Source organism: Nyctereutes procyonoides, unplaced genomic scaffold, assembly GCF_905146905.1.
Source record: "Nyctereutes procyonoides isolate TBG_1078 unplaced genomic scaffold, NYPRO_anot_genome, whole genome shotgun sequence".
Lineage (NCBI taxonomy): Eukaryota > Metazoa > Chordata > Mammalia > Carnivora > Canidae > Nyctereutes > Nyctereutes procyonoides.
The window spans coordinates 28,323,350-28,338,321 of NW_026575122.1; the positions used below are offsets into that span (position 1 = coordinate 28,323,350).

Consider the following 14,972-nt stretch of genomic DNA (forward strand, 5'->3'; position numbering starts at 1 on the left):
AAATCTAAAATGATCTTAGGCAAGCGCTAGTGCCAACTGTTGGTGGGTGTTACTGTCCACACCTATGGAGCCTCCTAAAGATAGCTTGTTTGTGTACATCCTAAAACATAACCCTTAGAGAAACCAGAGTGAGGATGTGCCCTGGATGATGCTTTCGTGAAAAATAACAGAAAATGTAGGAATAATCATTGCAGGGGAAGAAAAGAAACTTTTCCTCTACCGTCTAAGTTCTTAGCTGAGACCTGTATAACGAAAGGCAGACTAACAAGAGAAAAACACATTTATAAACGTGTGTATCTCATGTACACAGGGGAGAGGCCCACAGAAAAATGAATCACTCAGAGGTAGCTCAGAATTCAGGGTTTGGTACCATTTCAGTGGAGAGAAAGAAGGCCTTTTAGGGGAAAATAAAGGATTTTTAGGAAAGAGAATGGGCTCTTAGAGGAATGGTGGGAGGGTATGATAGCTTGTGACAAAGTTTGCCTGGGCATGGTGGCCACTTTTAGTTTCCTTTCCTGTGATAAGAGTCAATTTTGCCTGACTGATCCAACTCCCAGGGGAGGGGATCTAGGACAACTGAGTTCCTTTGGAAAAATTCTGTTTCTAGGCAGGCGAGTGCAGTTCAGAGAAAACCTCTCCTGCCTTTCCTGTCTTTCAAGAGCCTACAGCTAAAATAATCAATATACTAAAGTGGCGTATTTGTGGGTAGCAGATTTTGCTATCCTTCATCCTGTTATCTGCAACAAATTTAGATGTTGCCTTTTGACCCTTGTTCCTAAAGTGTAGTTATATATAACCAATGCTAAACAGTAAGTGATGAGCAGCGTGACAAGGACACAGATGAAGGAACAAGAGGTCACCAGAAGGAGCAGATACTTCCACCTGGGGAGGGGAGTGGGTTGAGGTTGGCTGCAGCATGGAGGAGAGCTCTGTCTAGAGGAGGGTGTTTCAGCTGGGACTGAGTATGCTTTGGGCACGAATGAGGTAAAGGAGGACATTCTGGGTGGGAGGCACAAAGTTCAAACAAAGGTTTTTTTCTTAAAGCAGCAACAAAACATGGAGCCTGGGTGGAGAGGTGAGTTCATTCTGGTTAGAGCTTAGAGCCTATTCTTCTGGTTCATCTCTCCATCCTCCTCCCTGATTCTGTCCATGGCCATTGCCATACTGATGTCCTTTAAGTTCCATTGAGGTTCATTAAGCTAGTGTTCCTGCCTTCCTGTCTGCCAGGGCTACCCTCTCTGCTTCCTCCCCCACCCTTCTGTCCTCATCCCAGGCTAAGTAAGGCTTTCCTTCCTCATCTCCTATAGAATCCTGTAAACAGCCCTATCACACCATTTCTGGCTTGGTTTTTATTGTACTATTATTAAAGTACTCTTATCAGATTGGAACAAATCAGTGAGCCAGTTCAGTTAACCAGTCAGTTAACTGAAAACATTGGTTAAAGCAGGGTGTCATAAAAACTGATCATATTGAAGACATTTTAATTTAAGACATATCATTCAGACTTTGACTCTGGGGCCAGAGCTGTACGTCAGCTGCGTAAACTAAATTCTTAATGCACTTGTAACTTCCAATTTTAGTTTCTTTAAAGTGGAAATAGAATTTAAATACCTCCTTCTAGATTTTTCTGTTGTTCCCATCTTTTTACAGAGTCTGTAAAATCCATCCATTTACAAATTCTATAGCAACATTTTTTTTTTTGTGCAGCAGCTTTCAAATTAAAGTTGACTTACGTTTTTCCAGAGCAATAAACTTAATATTTAGAGAAATTTCTTTTTCTTTCGGCACTCCTCTTTCATCAGTTTACCTTTTATCTGACAAGGTTTTCTGATTGCAACTACAACTGATATAAATACATTTGGAAACAATTCTAGCTGATGTGGTTAACGCATAAATCGACAGGTGGGAGGAAGAAAAACACAGGTACCAGAGGGATGGCCCATGCACGCTGAGCATCAGGTGTGCCCTGGACATGAGTCCATTCATTTTACATAAAGAGAGGGTGGAGCATATCAATTAATCTAACAAGTGGTTTTAGTGGAGCTCACTTTAAAAAAGCTTTTACTGCATTTGTTTGTTTGTTTTTACTGCATTGTTTGTATCTGTTTCTTTCACCAGGCCATAAGCAACTTGAGAGCAGAAATTGTTTTTATTCATCTCTATATCCCCAGGGCCATCCACCTTTATTCACTGCTGGATAAATACATGAATTAGTAGAGGGAGAACAAGGTTGGAAAGATAAATTAGCTCCCTATTATAGAGAAGCTTGATTATCAAGCTAAGGAATGTAACACATGATCTGTGAACAGCAGTGGATCCCTAAAGGTTTTTGAACCACAAATGAAATGATCAGAGCTATTTATTAGGACCATTAATCAAACTGTGGAGTATAGAGGCTTAGTGGAGATGGGAAAGTCAGAGTTAGTAGGTAGGCCAGCTAGTAGTTCAGAGGAGATAGTAGCTCAGAATCAGAAGGCTTTAGGGGTTTGAACTAGAATAGTACAGGAGGAAATAAAAGATTTGAAAAGGGATCCCTGGGTGGCGCAGCGGTTTGGCGCTTGCCTTTGGCCCAGGGCGCGATCCTGGAGACCCGGGATCGAATCCCACGTCAGGCTCCCGGTGCATGGAACCTGCTTCTCCCTCTGCCTATGTCTCTGCCTCTCTCTCTCTATCTCTCTGTGACTATCATAAATAAATAAATAAAAAAAAAAGATTTGAAATATTTTTGAGGTTTAATTTTAAATAGCTAGCGTTAAGACCTTGAAAACTGATCAAGGGTGGAGAATAAGAAAGTAAGTCAATTGGAGAAGGACAATCATCATGTGGTGTCACTCATACAGGGAATATAAGAAATAGTGAAAGGGATTATAAGGGAAAGGAGGGGAACTGAGTGGGAAAAATTAGAGAGGGAGACAAACCATGAGAGACTCCTAACTCTGGGAAATGAACAAAGATTGCGGAAGGGGAGGTGGGTGGGAGGTTGGGATAACTGGGTGATGGGCACTGAGGAGGGCACATGATGGGATGAGCACTGGGTGTTACACTATATGTTGGCAAATTGAACTTCAATAAAAACAAATTTTAAAAAAGGAATAGAAAGCTCTGGGTTTTGAGCTCTGACAGCCAGAAGAAGAAAGAAAAACAAATCAAGAATAAGGCAAATCAGGAAAATGGAAACAGAAACCAAGGGTAAAGATATTGTCATTTCAAATAAAATATAAACATCTTTCTGAAGATTCTCATAACATCATAACAAAGAGTATTACTAACTCTTTAGATCTAGTTCAAGATTTTTTTGAGGGGGATAGAAACTACCTAGGCAGCTGCCCACCCAGCAAGCTCGTTGGGCACCTGTGCCCATCCACTGTCAATACTATGTCTGGAGTGGTAGGCCTCCCATGGTCAGTGTTGTAACAACAGGAACCAGAGGTGTTAAGTTATGATTAGATGATGGGTTTAATTACAGATGCTAAATAATTTAGAAACGCATAATTATTTCTATGCAGGGAGGGAAATCTGATAACACATCTTGCCACAGATCATACTTCAGCTCTTCTACCTGTGTCTTGAGTCTATGTTTTGGTAGTTTACAGACTTGTTATGGAGAAAAGCTACAGATCCAGGGGAAACAGGACCTTTTAATAACAATGTGATGTGTTAGGACCTCTCTTTTCATTTGAAAGGTATATTTCAGCCCACCTGGTAAAACTGCTCCTGCTCCTGATTTTCTGCTGAGATATTCCTTCAGGCCCAGCAGCCAAGGTGGATGATTATAAATAGCTCAGGATCAACAGTAGCTGGCAGGTCCAGGACAGACTGAAGACTAGCTGCAATCTATGTAATCATCTATGTAATCACTAGTAATTACAACTGGTCATCTTGTTGCCTTGTTTTATTGCTCAGTTGTTTTTCTTAAATATTAAATAAAAGCAAAAGAAAAAAGAGTACATCACCTATTTGAAGGTATAAAAATCAGTTGTAAAACAGGTGCCTGTGTACCCACCACTAACCTAAGAAATAAAACCTCGGGGCGCCTGGGTGGCTCAGTGGTTGAGCATCTGCCTTTGGCTCAGGGTGTGATCCCGGGGTCCTGGGATTGAGTCCCTCATCGGGCTCCCAGTGCAGGGAGCCTCTTCTGTCTCTGCATTTTCCTCTGTGTCTGTCATGAATAAATAAATAAAATCTTGAAAAGAAAAGAAATAAAACCTCACCAGTACCGTTAAAGCACCCCTACTCACCCTTCCCACCTTATCCCCTCTCTACCCACCTTGCCTTCCCATCAGGGTAACCATTACCTTGAATTTTGGCTTATCATTCTGTTGCTTTTCATTTTTTTACCACTTATGACATATCCTTGATAGATAGTTTAAATCTGCGTGTTTTTCAGCAGAGAATGAGGTCTGTAAGTTTTGATACTAAGATATGGTTTCACAGTGGGATAGAAAGGAGAAGATGTAAACTAATGTATCTTTACAAGGATATATATTTATACATTACATTTTCTGGAAGGATATACAAGGAACTATTAGTACTGGTTACTGAGGAGCAGGACTTGGAGACAGGGAGCAAAAACAAAGGAATTTTTCATCAGGCCCTATTTGATTTTTTTTAAAAACATTGCATATATTTCTTTTAAAATGAAAAGAAACCTTAAGTTTATGTGAAAGACAGTAGGGAGGTTTCTCAAAAAATTAAAAATAGAAATACCTTATAATCCAGTAATCACACTACTGCGTATATTTACCAAAGAAATACAAAAACATTGATTCAAAGGGATACATGCACCCCTATGTTTATAGCAGCATTATTTCCAATAGCCAATATTTGGAAGAAGCCCAACTGTCCATCAATAGATGACACACACACACACACACACACAATGGAATATTATCAGCCATAAAAAAGAATGAAATCTTATCATTTGTAAGAACATAGATGGAGCTAGAGAGTATAAGGCTAAGCAAAATAAGTCAATCAGAGAAAGACAAATACCATCTGATTTCAGTTATATGTGGGTTACGAGAAACAAAATAAATGAGCAAAGGAAAAGAGAAAGACAAATCAAGAAACAGACTTGTAGCTATAGGGAAAAATTGCTGGTTACCAGAGGGGAGGCCGATAGGGGGATGGGTGAAATAGGCGATGGGGATGAAGGAAGGCACTTGTGATGAGACTGCATTATATATGTAGTGCTGAATCACTATATTGTACACCTGAAACTAATACAGCAGCATATGTTAATTATACTGGAATTAAAATTTAAAATAATTTAAAAAGTAAGCTTAAAAAAAAAGTAAGCCTAGTTTAAAAGAATCTAAAACTAGTTTTTAAAGATTTGGAAATACTTTGATAAGTTTTATTTAATATTTCTTAATCATATCCTCCAAGATTTTTGACTGAATCCTAAATAGAAAAGTACAGGGGATCCCTGGGTGGCTCAGCGGTTTAGTGCCCACCTTCGGCCCAGGGGCATGATCCTGGAGTCCCAAAATCGAGTTCTACATCGGGCTCCCTGCATGGAGCCTGCTTCTCCCTCTGCCTGTGTCTCTGCCTCTCTCTCTGTGTCTCTCATGAATAAATAAATAAAATCTTAAAAAAAAAAAAGTACCGACTTAGATGATTTCCAAGGGTAGGTGTGAAAAACAGAATGTGTGGGGAGAGAGGGAAACATCAGTTTGTGTTCTTTTATGTTCATAATGTGATATTTAAGAAAATATGCAATTTGCTCCTTTTCCCCAAGTTTTCAAATTGGCCTATGAATTAGTTTATATGCTTTTGTAATGTCTTCTTTACTTTGAAAATCCACATATCTTGAATGGTACAAAGGATGTCAAAAGTTTCTCCCATTTATTACTATTTTTCACCATCTTGTGCATCCTTGTATTTCTTTTTCTTAATCTTTATTTTTATGTCAGATAAGCCAATAAATATTATTAAATCATACATGAATAGAAGTAACCAGGTAACATTTCTTTTAGGCCAAAGAAGAGGATTTAAATTCATTCACCGCAGCAGACCTTAAGGATCTCTCTTCTCATCAATTGAATGAATTTTTAGCACAGATGCTCCAGAAAGTAAGTACTAGCTCAAAACATGAGAAATTACAATGGGCATATAAGAGAAGCATAGCATTTATGACAAACCCAACTTGGGAAAAATATTAATGTGAAAACTAATGGAAAAAATAACTTATAAAATTCATCCATTTATTTAAAGACATTTGTTGAATGCTTATTATGTGTGGTATTGTGAACATGAGAATATGCAAGAAAGAAAGAAATCATGTCTTTAAAAAGCTTATAATCTAGAAGGGAAGGTCACACATACAAAATCTGGCAATAGTAGGAGGCATTTAAGTATCATTTGACAAAAACGTAATCAGTGAAGAACTGCCTTCCACCTGGCATCATCAAGGAAAGGTTTTGTGGGAGTGGGGCTTGCTTTGAACAGAACAGTGAAAGCAGAGGTGGAAATTCAAGTCTGAGGGAGTATCAAGCCACAGTGTTGCAAGAGTTAATGAAGATAATTCTAGAAAGACTAGTGGGATCAGATATGATGAATCTTGGATGCTAAGAATCTTAGATTTTGTTTTATTAGGTAGGTAGGTAGGAAAGGGTCTAACATTTTTAACAAAAAAGTCATCTGATGAAAGGGTGAGTTATATGAGTCCACCGGTGGATCAACATGAGGAACATGGGTGGAGAAATTAGTTGTCAGACTTTTCAGGACATGCAGGGGGAGCTGGTGAGAAAGGAGGGAACAGGCTAGATGAGCGGGGGTAAAGGGTGAGAGCCTGGGGTTTGTGACTGACTGGATTTGATGGTTAACAGGAGTGAGACTAAGCAGATTTTAAGGTTTCAAACCCAGGTGACTAAAAGAATATGTGAAATGGAAAGGAGAGTCTGCATTTTGAGAGGGAGAGAATGATGGGGTCTTTACTGTGACACTGAAATGTGAGGGGGATAGAGAAGACTGGATAGAGTTTCCTATGGAAGCAACACAAAAAGAGGAGTAGGATTTAAGGCAATAAGGGCTTTGCAAGAATCCATTTTTAGGGCATTAAGTCACTGAAGTTTCATAAATGTCTACAGCGCTGCCTTGTGGCCTGGGCCAAAGGAGAGAGAGGGCCTGGTGGGATGTCTCCCAAATATGCAGGGCAAAAATTGGGGATAGTTGGGGGTCTAGGAGGTGACCTTAACCAGTGGACCTACAGAGTGGACTTGGAGTTGAGCTGAGACCAAACGATTTGGGAAGGGTCTGGCACTCAGAGCAGAGATGCTTCCCCGAGAGCGTGGGGTGAGTTTTGTAAAATGAGCCATGGTGGGAGAGGAGACTTACCACCCACCTAGCAGCATCCCAGTCTCCCTGCTTGTCCAGACTGAACTGGTCTTCTTTCCTCACCAGATTTGCTCCCCGCTTTAACATGGGTTAAGATGGGCACGGGAGGTTTACGAACCCCCTGCAATTGTATACAGACATTTGTGCTTATATGGTAAATCTTTCTCTTTTTCCTAAGGAAACCATCACTATTACTCATCAGGTTCTCAAAGGGATCTGTAATATAAAAGTTTAAAAACTGCTATTTTGTAGGGATATAGATCATTTAAAAGGGATTTCAGAGGAAATACACAAAGATAAAGCTGGGGGTAATCGGTGAGTTAACAATTAAGGGACTGTGGTTTAATACAGAGAATGGAATACATTTAAGATATATAACGTATAAGGAAGGACTTGGGAAGACTCTGGAAAGGATTAGAAAATTAGTATTCATATGCCAAAAAGTCTGAGGAGAGTAATTCTCATTTAATTCTCTATATACCTCACAAATTAAACTATCCTTTTGCTCCCAGTAGAACATCCTTATCCTGAATAAGTTTGCACAAAATTTGTCATGTGCATTTGTTGCTTTTCTTTTTATCTAACCTATTTCTATATTATAAAATATTTAGGATTTTAATCTGGCTAAGAATTTCTCTCCAGCTTCTTTCTTCCAAGGAATCCTGTTGAAATGATACATCATATTTCTTTATTTTGCTCTTAGGCACCTCTTCCATTGGGGCACATAAAGCGAATGCAAGAGGTGTACAACTTGAATGCCATTAACAATTCTGAAATACGATTCAGGTACACCATTTTAACTTTTCTCTGTGGAAGAAAGTAGAAACTTGTTTAAAAGGTGGAGAAAGGGAAAGCAGAGTCTGAGGCATACATGAATTTTAAGAAATCCTTGTGAAATTTACTGTACCTGTATAAATAATTAGAGCACCCTTTAAGGAATAGTTGCAACATCTGTAAGATGATAGTATTAATCTTTTTATTAGCATTTGTTCTAAGCTTCTCTTGCCATAAAAAGGAGGGAGGGGAAGGTTTAGGAATCCTGAGGTCAATAGGCATTCTTCTACAACTAGCCAAGTCGACTCTGATATGGGAATAGTTAGAAATCTCTAATTCTGTTATGTGGTTAATCTTTCTTAATTCTGATCTTTAGTGTGAGTCTTAAACCAAAGTTTAATTCCTTTATAAACTATATAGATAAGGTACACGAGCACCAACATGATCTAAACTTTTTAAAAGGTATGGTCTTCTTCAAGAGCAAACTCCTCTTGATCTCTCCAATTACTGGGTTGTATACACAAGGACCTGAGATTCTCAGAAAAATATACAGTGTTGTACAGCATAAACCAGGATGGGATTATTCATCATTGCAAAAGTAATATTCAGTTATGCCTGTATATCCTGCCCCTTCCTCCTCGGTTCCTACCCTACACCCCCTAAAAATCCTTCTTCCAGATGGTTACGGCTCTGCATTCAATCGAAATGGGAGGAAGCTATTCCGCTGGCTCTAAAAATGGCAACTGAGCAAGGGCGAATGAAGTTTACACGACCTCTGTTCAAGTAAGAACCAGCTGAGACTATGTTTTGAATTTATATCAGGAAGTTGGGGGGTAGGGAGAGGGCACCCCCATGGGGTGGCTCAGTGAGCTAGGTGTCCAACTCTGGATTTCAGCTCAGGTCATGCTCTCAGGTTGTTTACATTGAGCCCCGCAGGAGGCTCAGCACTCAGCATGGAGTCTGCTTGGGATTCTTTCCTTCTCCCTCTGCCCTAACCCCCCCAAAAAGAAAGAAAAGAAAGAAGGAAGGAAGGAAGGAAGGAAAGAAAGAAAGAAAGAAAGAAAGAAAAGAAAGAAAGAAAGAAAGAAAGAAAGAAAGAAAGAAAGAAAGGAAGAAAGAAAGAAAGAGAAAGAAGGAGGGAGGGGGGGAGGGAGGGAGGAAGGAAGGAAGGAAGGAAGAGAAAGAAAGAAGAAAGAAGGAAAGAAAGAAAGAAAGAAAGAAAGAAAGAAAGAAAGAAAGAAAGAAAGAAAAAGGAAGGAAGGAAGGAAGGAAGGAAGGAAGGAAGGAAGGAAGGAAGGAAGGAAGGGAGAAGAAAAGTCTTAGATGTTTTTCCTGTTGCTAAAATACTTTATAAAACACCATCTAGGGATGCCTGGGTGGCTCAGTGGTTGAGCATCTGCCTTTGGCTCAGGGCGTGATCCCACAGTCCCGGGATAGAGTCCCACAGCGGGCTCCCTGCAGGGAGCTGGCTTCTCCCTCTGCTTACATCTCTGCATCTCTCTCTGTGTGTCTCATGAATAAATAAAATCTTTAAAAAAAAAAAAAACACCATCTAAAAATAATATTTTTAAATGTTCTAAAGAATTTTGGAATAGGAATGAAGGCTTCTAAATATTTAAAATTGGAGGCAATTTTATTAGCTTTTTTACAAACATCAATACACATTACCGATTATGGGCCAAATTGGTTCAGACACTGGCAGAATGGCAAGTAGGAGATCATTGGTGGGTAGGCATGGAGGGGAAAAAAAGAGTCTGAAGTTATTTAAATGTAATAAGAAATGAGCGGGTAAAGCCAGATATTTTTGATTCAAATGTTGCAATGAGTTGGAAGAATAAGTTGCTGGCCATATAAAGCAATGCTTGGTAGAGGGGGAAAAGTTGTATCTTGGCTACAAGATAGAATTTAAGAATATCTTCGTGAAGTTATTTTCACTATGGATTTGGCAGGAATTTGGAAAAATATATAACCATGACATAGATAGTCACGATTAATCTTTTTGTTTACTTCACAAGTATAATGAAATTATACATGCCAAATAAAATATTACTTGCCAAAATAAGTCATTATCCATCTTTCCTCCCCCAACAGGGACCTTGCTGCCTTTGACAAGTCCCATCATCAAGCCGTATGTACCTACCAAGAGCACAGAGCAAGTATGCACCCCGTGACGGCCATGCTGGTGGGGAAAGATTTAAAAGTGGATTAAGGACCTACCAATTGCTGATTTCAGACATTTCTCTTTTTTAAACATAATTCACGAAGAAATATAAAAGTTCAGCTCATATTGTAACTAAAAATGTTGTTTTCATTTTGGCTTTTTATTGCTTTGTCAGTGATTTTCATAAATAAATCTGAGCACCACCCTTCCCCTACCCCCAACCAGTGGCATGTTCTTCATAAAGTGCATTTTAACAAAATTAAATCTTAATTTTGTGGATGTAAAATTTCTCGTTTGTTACATAATTATTTTTCCCAGCACAATCACAAGAGTGTCAGCATATTATTTACCTGGGATTTTAAGTTCTTTCACTTGAATCTACTGTGTGCCAAAAATTCAAGATGATTAGAGTTTTGCTTTTTAAACAACATGAGCACTCAGTTGGATTTGCTCACCCAGCCACACAGCAGGTGTAGTATAAACGCACTTTCCAAAATGTATAAACTCTATGGGGAATACTCTCCTGTCTGTTCAACCTGATTCATCTCCTTACTGGTGATCAAATATCCTTCACCCACATAGAGCATACAGCGCACAGAAGGAAATAATACAATTATAATATCTATTACGCACACATATAATACATACTGGAAACAATAGAACAACTTGAACCAAATAAGAGAGTAACAAAGCATCCCGAGAGCATAGTACCCCAGGGCGACTCTGGGAAACACAGTTGTATTAAGGATTCTTGATTGTAAGTGACAAAACCTAAAGGATTAGAAGTCAGAAAAGGAAGAGGAGGATTGTTTTAAGGACACCTAATGGGGGGGGGGGGTGTCAAAACCCATGGAAACGCAGAAGAGGACTGAAACCCAGAATTGTCAAGCAAGCAATACTCTCTCTTGTCTCTCATTTCTGCTACCCTACTCTACACCATAGAGTCTGGCTACCCTCCAGCTTTGCTACTGTAAATGGTTCTTATCACATGGGAAGATTGTCTCAATTCCAAATTCTTTTTATTATTATTTTATTATACATAAATTTTTTTGGAGTTTGATTTGCCAACATATAGCACCCAGTGCTCATCCCATCAAGTGCTCCCCTCAGTGCCCGTCACCCAGTCACCCCATTATCCCACCCACCTCCATTATATGGTTTCAATTCCAAATTCTCAGAGGGAAGACTCTGACCCAGCTTGGGTCCACCCCTGGCTAATAAACTTTAGCAAGAGGAATGGTGTCTTAGAGTATAAATGTGGGAAGGGCCGTCATTAAATACACAAAACGAATGCTGATGCAATGACAGAAATCTTAAAATAGAGGCAAACACTCTGAATAGGTATCAAAGAAACCAATTCTTGTCTGTCAATATAATCCTGAGCTTCTCCTTTGCAGTCTTCTATCTTTCTGGACACATCTACACCACAGCAATTCTACTTCTCAAGGCTTGACTCTCACTTGTCTTTCATGGCAGGAAGACCACAGGAGAGAGTTCAGCTCACATCCCTGGTACATAATCAGGTTCTAAGTGATTAGACTGAAGCAAATCCACGGACCCAAATGATGCTTTTGAGGGCTACTCCCGCCCCATAAGCTTTCCCCACACCTCAGGCTAATGTCACATTTCAGTGATCACGGATGAAGGAGCCTGGAAGTGAACTGGGGCCCAGGCAGCGAAGGATGCTATGAAGAAAGTAGAGGGCACTAGAGACACACATCAGCACAGATTTACCTGGGGCCAGCTCAGTGGAGTCCATGTTTATAAACTGCAACTAATAAGTATATGTTGAATATGTTTATGTCAGGCCAGGATATACACATAATTTCTGGGTGAACAAAGATAAGTAATTTCTAAATGTGGCTGAAGAAGAAATACGCTAAAGCAACCTGGGGAAGGGCCACTTAACTCAACCAAAGGGTTTAGGGAATGCCTCCTGGGGAAGAGAAGGCCTACACAGAGTCTTACGAGATAAGAGATCTGGCTAAGCAAAGGAAGTTGGAAGTGTGTTCTAAATGGATATAAAGGTATAGACTTATGGGATCTTTGGATCCTAAATTTGGACAGTGAAAGTGGCTGGCTCTGCTCCACAGTGTTTAGAGCATGAACTTGGAATCTCCAAGCTCACATTGCTGGGAGGTGGTATCATCTGGAGGTTTCTTCCCTCACATGTCTGATGTCTGGCCTGAGATTACGCAAAAGCTGGGCTCAGCCGAGAGACTGAGCACCCTAGTAGTTTGGGTTTTCTCACAGCACAGTGGATATTTGGATTTCTTATTAGTCTTCTGTGTAAGTGCATCCATTACCAGAAAGTAGCACCAGGAAGGCAGAGAATGTATCCTATTTCATTCCCAGCACCTAGCATAGCATCATGCTTGGGATACAACAGGTGTTCAAGAAATATCTGTTAGTTGAGTGAATGGAGAAGGGTAGAAAGTTTAGGTGCTTCACATCTAAGGGCCTTGGTTTTCTCAGAGATGTAAGAGGTAAGATCCTCCTTTGAAAATTAGAGTGAGTGGATGTTAATTGGGGTGAATATTTTAGAAACTTGCTGAGTAGAGAGGGGCAAGTAAAAGGATATCACCATGAGGCGCACCATCACAGAACTTTCTGTGGCCTTCCACCAGGGTGAACACAGAAGTTTATTGTGATAACCCAGGGGTGGAGTTTTACTCTGTGCAAGCATAGGTTTAGGGTTATAAAAGGATTGCAAAGTGCTGGAAAAAAGAGGAGTGGCCCAGGTAAGCAGCTAGGACACCAGCTTCCTAGGAAAGAAAGTGAGGAAGCTGGTGGGAAATGGGGGGAAGGAGGAGCCAACCAGAGGTCAAGTCCAAGGGCAAAAATGACTCAAGTAAGGGGAGAACTGCAAGGCTGGACGGTCGTAGTCATAAGGAGGGGTACTGGAATTTAAGATTTCTTATGTGCATCAAATTCAGGTGGTAGCCAATGAGAAAGCATCTCACCCCAGTGAGAATGGCTAAAATTAACAAGACAGGAAATAAATGTTGGTGAGGATGCGAAGAAACCTTCATGCACTGTTGGTGGGAATGCAAGCTGGTGCAGCCACTCTGGAAAACGGCGTGGAGGTTCCTCAGGAAGTTAAAAATAAACCTTACAACCTGGCAATCGCACTACTGGGGATTTACCCCAAAGATAGTGAAACACCGGAACACCTGCACCCCAGTGTTCATAGCAGCAATGTCCACAATAGCCAAACTGTGGAAGGAGCCACGATGTCCTTCGACAGATTAATGGATAAAGAAGATGTGATCTATACATACAGTGGAATATTACTCAACCATTAGAAAGGACAAATATCCACCATTTGCTTCGATGTGGATGGAACTAGAGGGTATGATGCTGAGTGAAATAAGTCAATCGGAAAAGGACAATCATCATATGGTTTCACTCATATGTGGAATATGAGAAATAGTGAAAGGGATAATAAGGGAGAGGAGGGGAACTGAGGGGAAACAGAGAGGGAGATAAACCATGAGAGACTCCTAACTCTGGGAAACAAACATAGGGTTGCAGAAGGGGAGGAGGGTAGGGCAGGGGGATGGGGTAACTGGGTGACAGGCACTAAGGAGGGCACTTGATGGGATGAGCACTGGATGTTACACTATATGTTGGCAAATTGAATTTAAATAAAATCTATAATAATTAAAATTCAGGTGGAGACAAATTCCAGGGTGTGGTCAGGATATGGGTGACTGAGGTATAAGTTCAGTAAGTCTCAAGGAGGGGTAGCCCTTTTTTGTACATTTCCTAGGAAGCTGTCAGGAAAAGAGAGATTCTGGGTGTTGGTGTTTTCTGTGAACAACTGTGTCTCTATTCCCAACACAAGTGAGTTTTAGTGGAAACACATGTCAAGATATTCCCATTGCAATAACCACATGTCCAGAAACTGGCTTACTACTAAAATACTGCTTAGTTAAAACAGTGCCAACATTTCTTTGATTCCTTTTTCACGCTTTTCAGAGTATCTTAACCTACTGATAACGAATTGGGTGCAGGGAGCGGTTAACTGTATTAAAGATGCTTAACTGGATTAGAGATAGCCATGTCTCAGGATGAAAGAACTTTTTTTTTTATTTATGAAAGAGCATTTAGAAGGCAAAATAGGTATACAGAGCATTCAAGTGCAAATGAGGTAATCACAAACACTTCCAGAACATTTCCAATGCACCGTGTGCTGCACTAAGGGCTTTAGACATATGAACTCACTTTATCCTCCCTAAGGCCCTTTGAAATAGGCACTAGCATTATCTCCAGCTTAGAGATGAAAACAATGAGACCCCCAAAAAGTCAAATTACTCACCCAGAGGTCACATAGTAAATGGCAGAGCCAGGATCTGATGCCAAGAAGATACTGCCAATACAGCAGTGAGGCGGTTTGCCCCCCTTCCCCTTTGAAAGGGAAACAGAGGCTAATTAATAACTTACTTGCTCAGAGCTAATAGAGTGGAGCTGGAGTCCCACCCGAGCCGGCTGAGCTGTTGACCTCCAGGCCGCAGTAGCTCATTCATCGGTGGGTGACCTTTCCTAGTGAGAACCATCCCTGACCTTCGCAGCCTCCCTTTGTGGACAGACAGCTTTAGAAAACCGTAGGGGTGGCAGGCGGCAGTTGCTCAACACATGTTTGCGGAATAAACACAAAAATGAAGATTGCCACACTCCCTGGTGTCACAGTAGGCCA

General features: G+C 40.4%; 1 protein-coding gene across 2 annotated transcripts in view; it reads left to right on the forward strand.

Moving 5' to 3' along the window:
• Positions 1-10,559, forward strand: part of LTA4H (leukotriene A4 hydrolase) — a 34,916-nt gene extending 24,357 nt beyond the window's left edge. The window contains exons 16-19 of one of the 2 annotated variants that reach the window (XM_055336248.1): positions 5,979-6,074; positions 8,042-8,124; positions 8,791-8,895; positions 10,204-10,559. In XM_055336248.1, the coding sequence (XP_055192223.1) occupies positions 5,979-6,074; positions 8,042-8,124; positions 8,791-8,895; positions 10,204-10,321 (402 nt within the window). In that variant the 3' untranslated portion in view covers positions 10,322-10,559. Of the gene's footprint in view, positions 1-5,978; positions 6,075-8,041; positions 8,125-8,790; positions 8,896-10,203 lie in introns of those variants that run through there. The other variant, XM_055336249.1, reaches the window with a different exon arrangement.
• Positions 10,560-14,972: the final 4,413 nt, after the last annotated feature.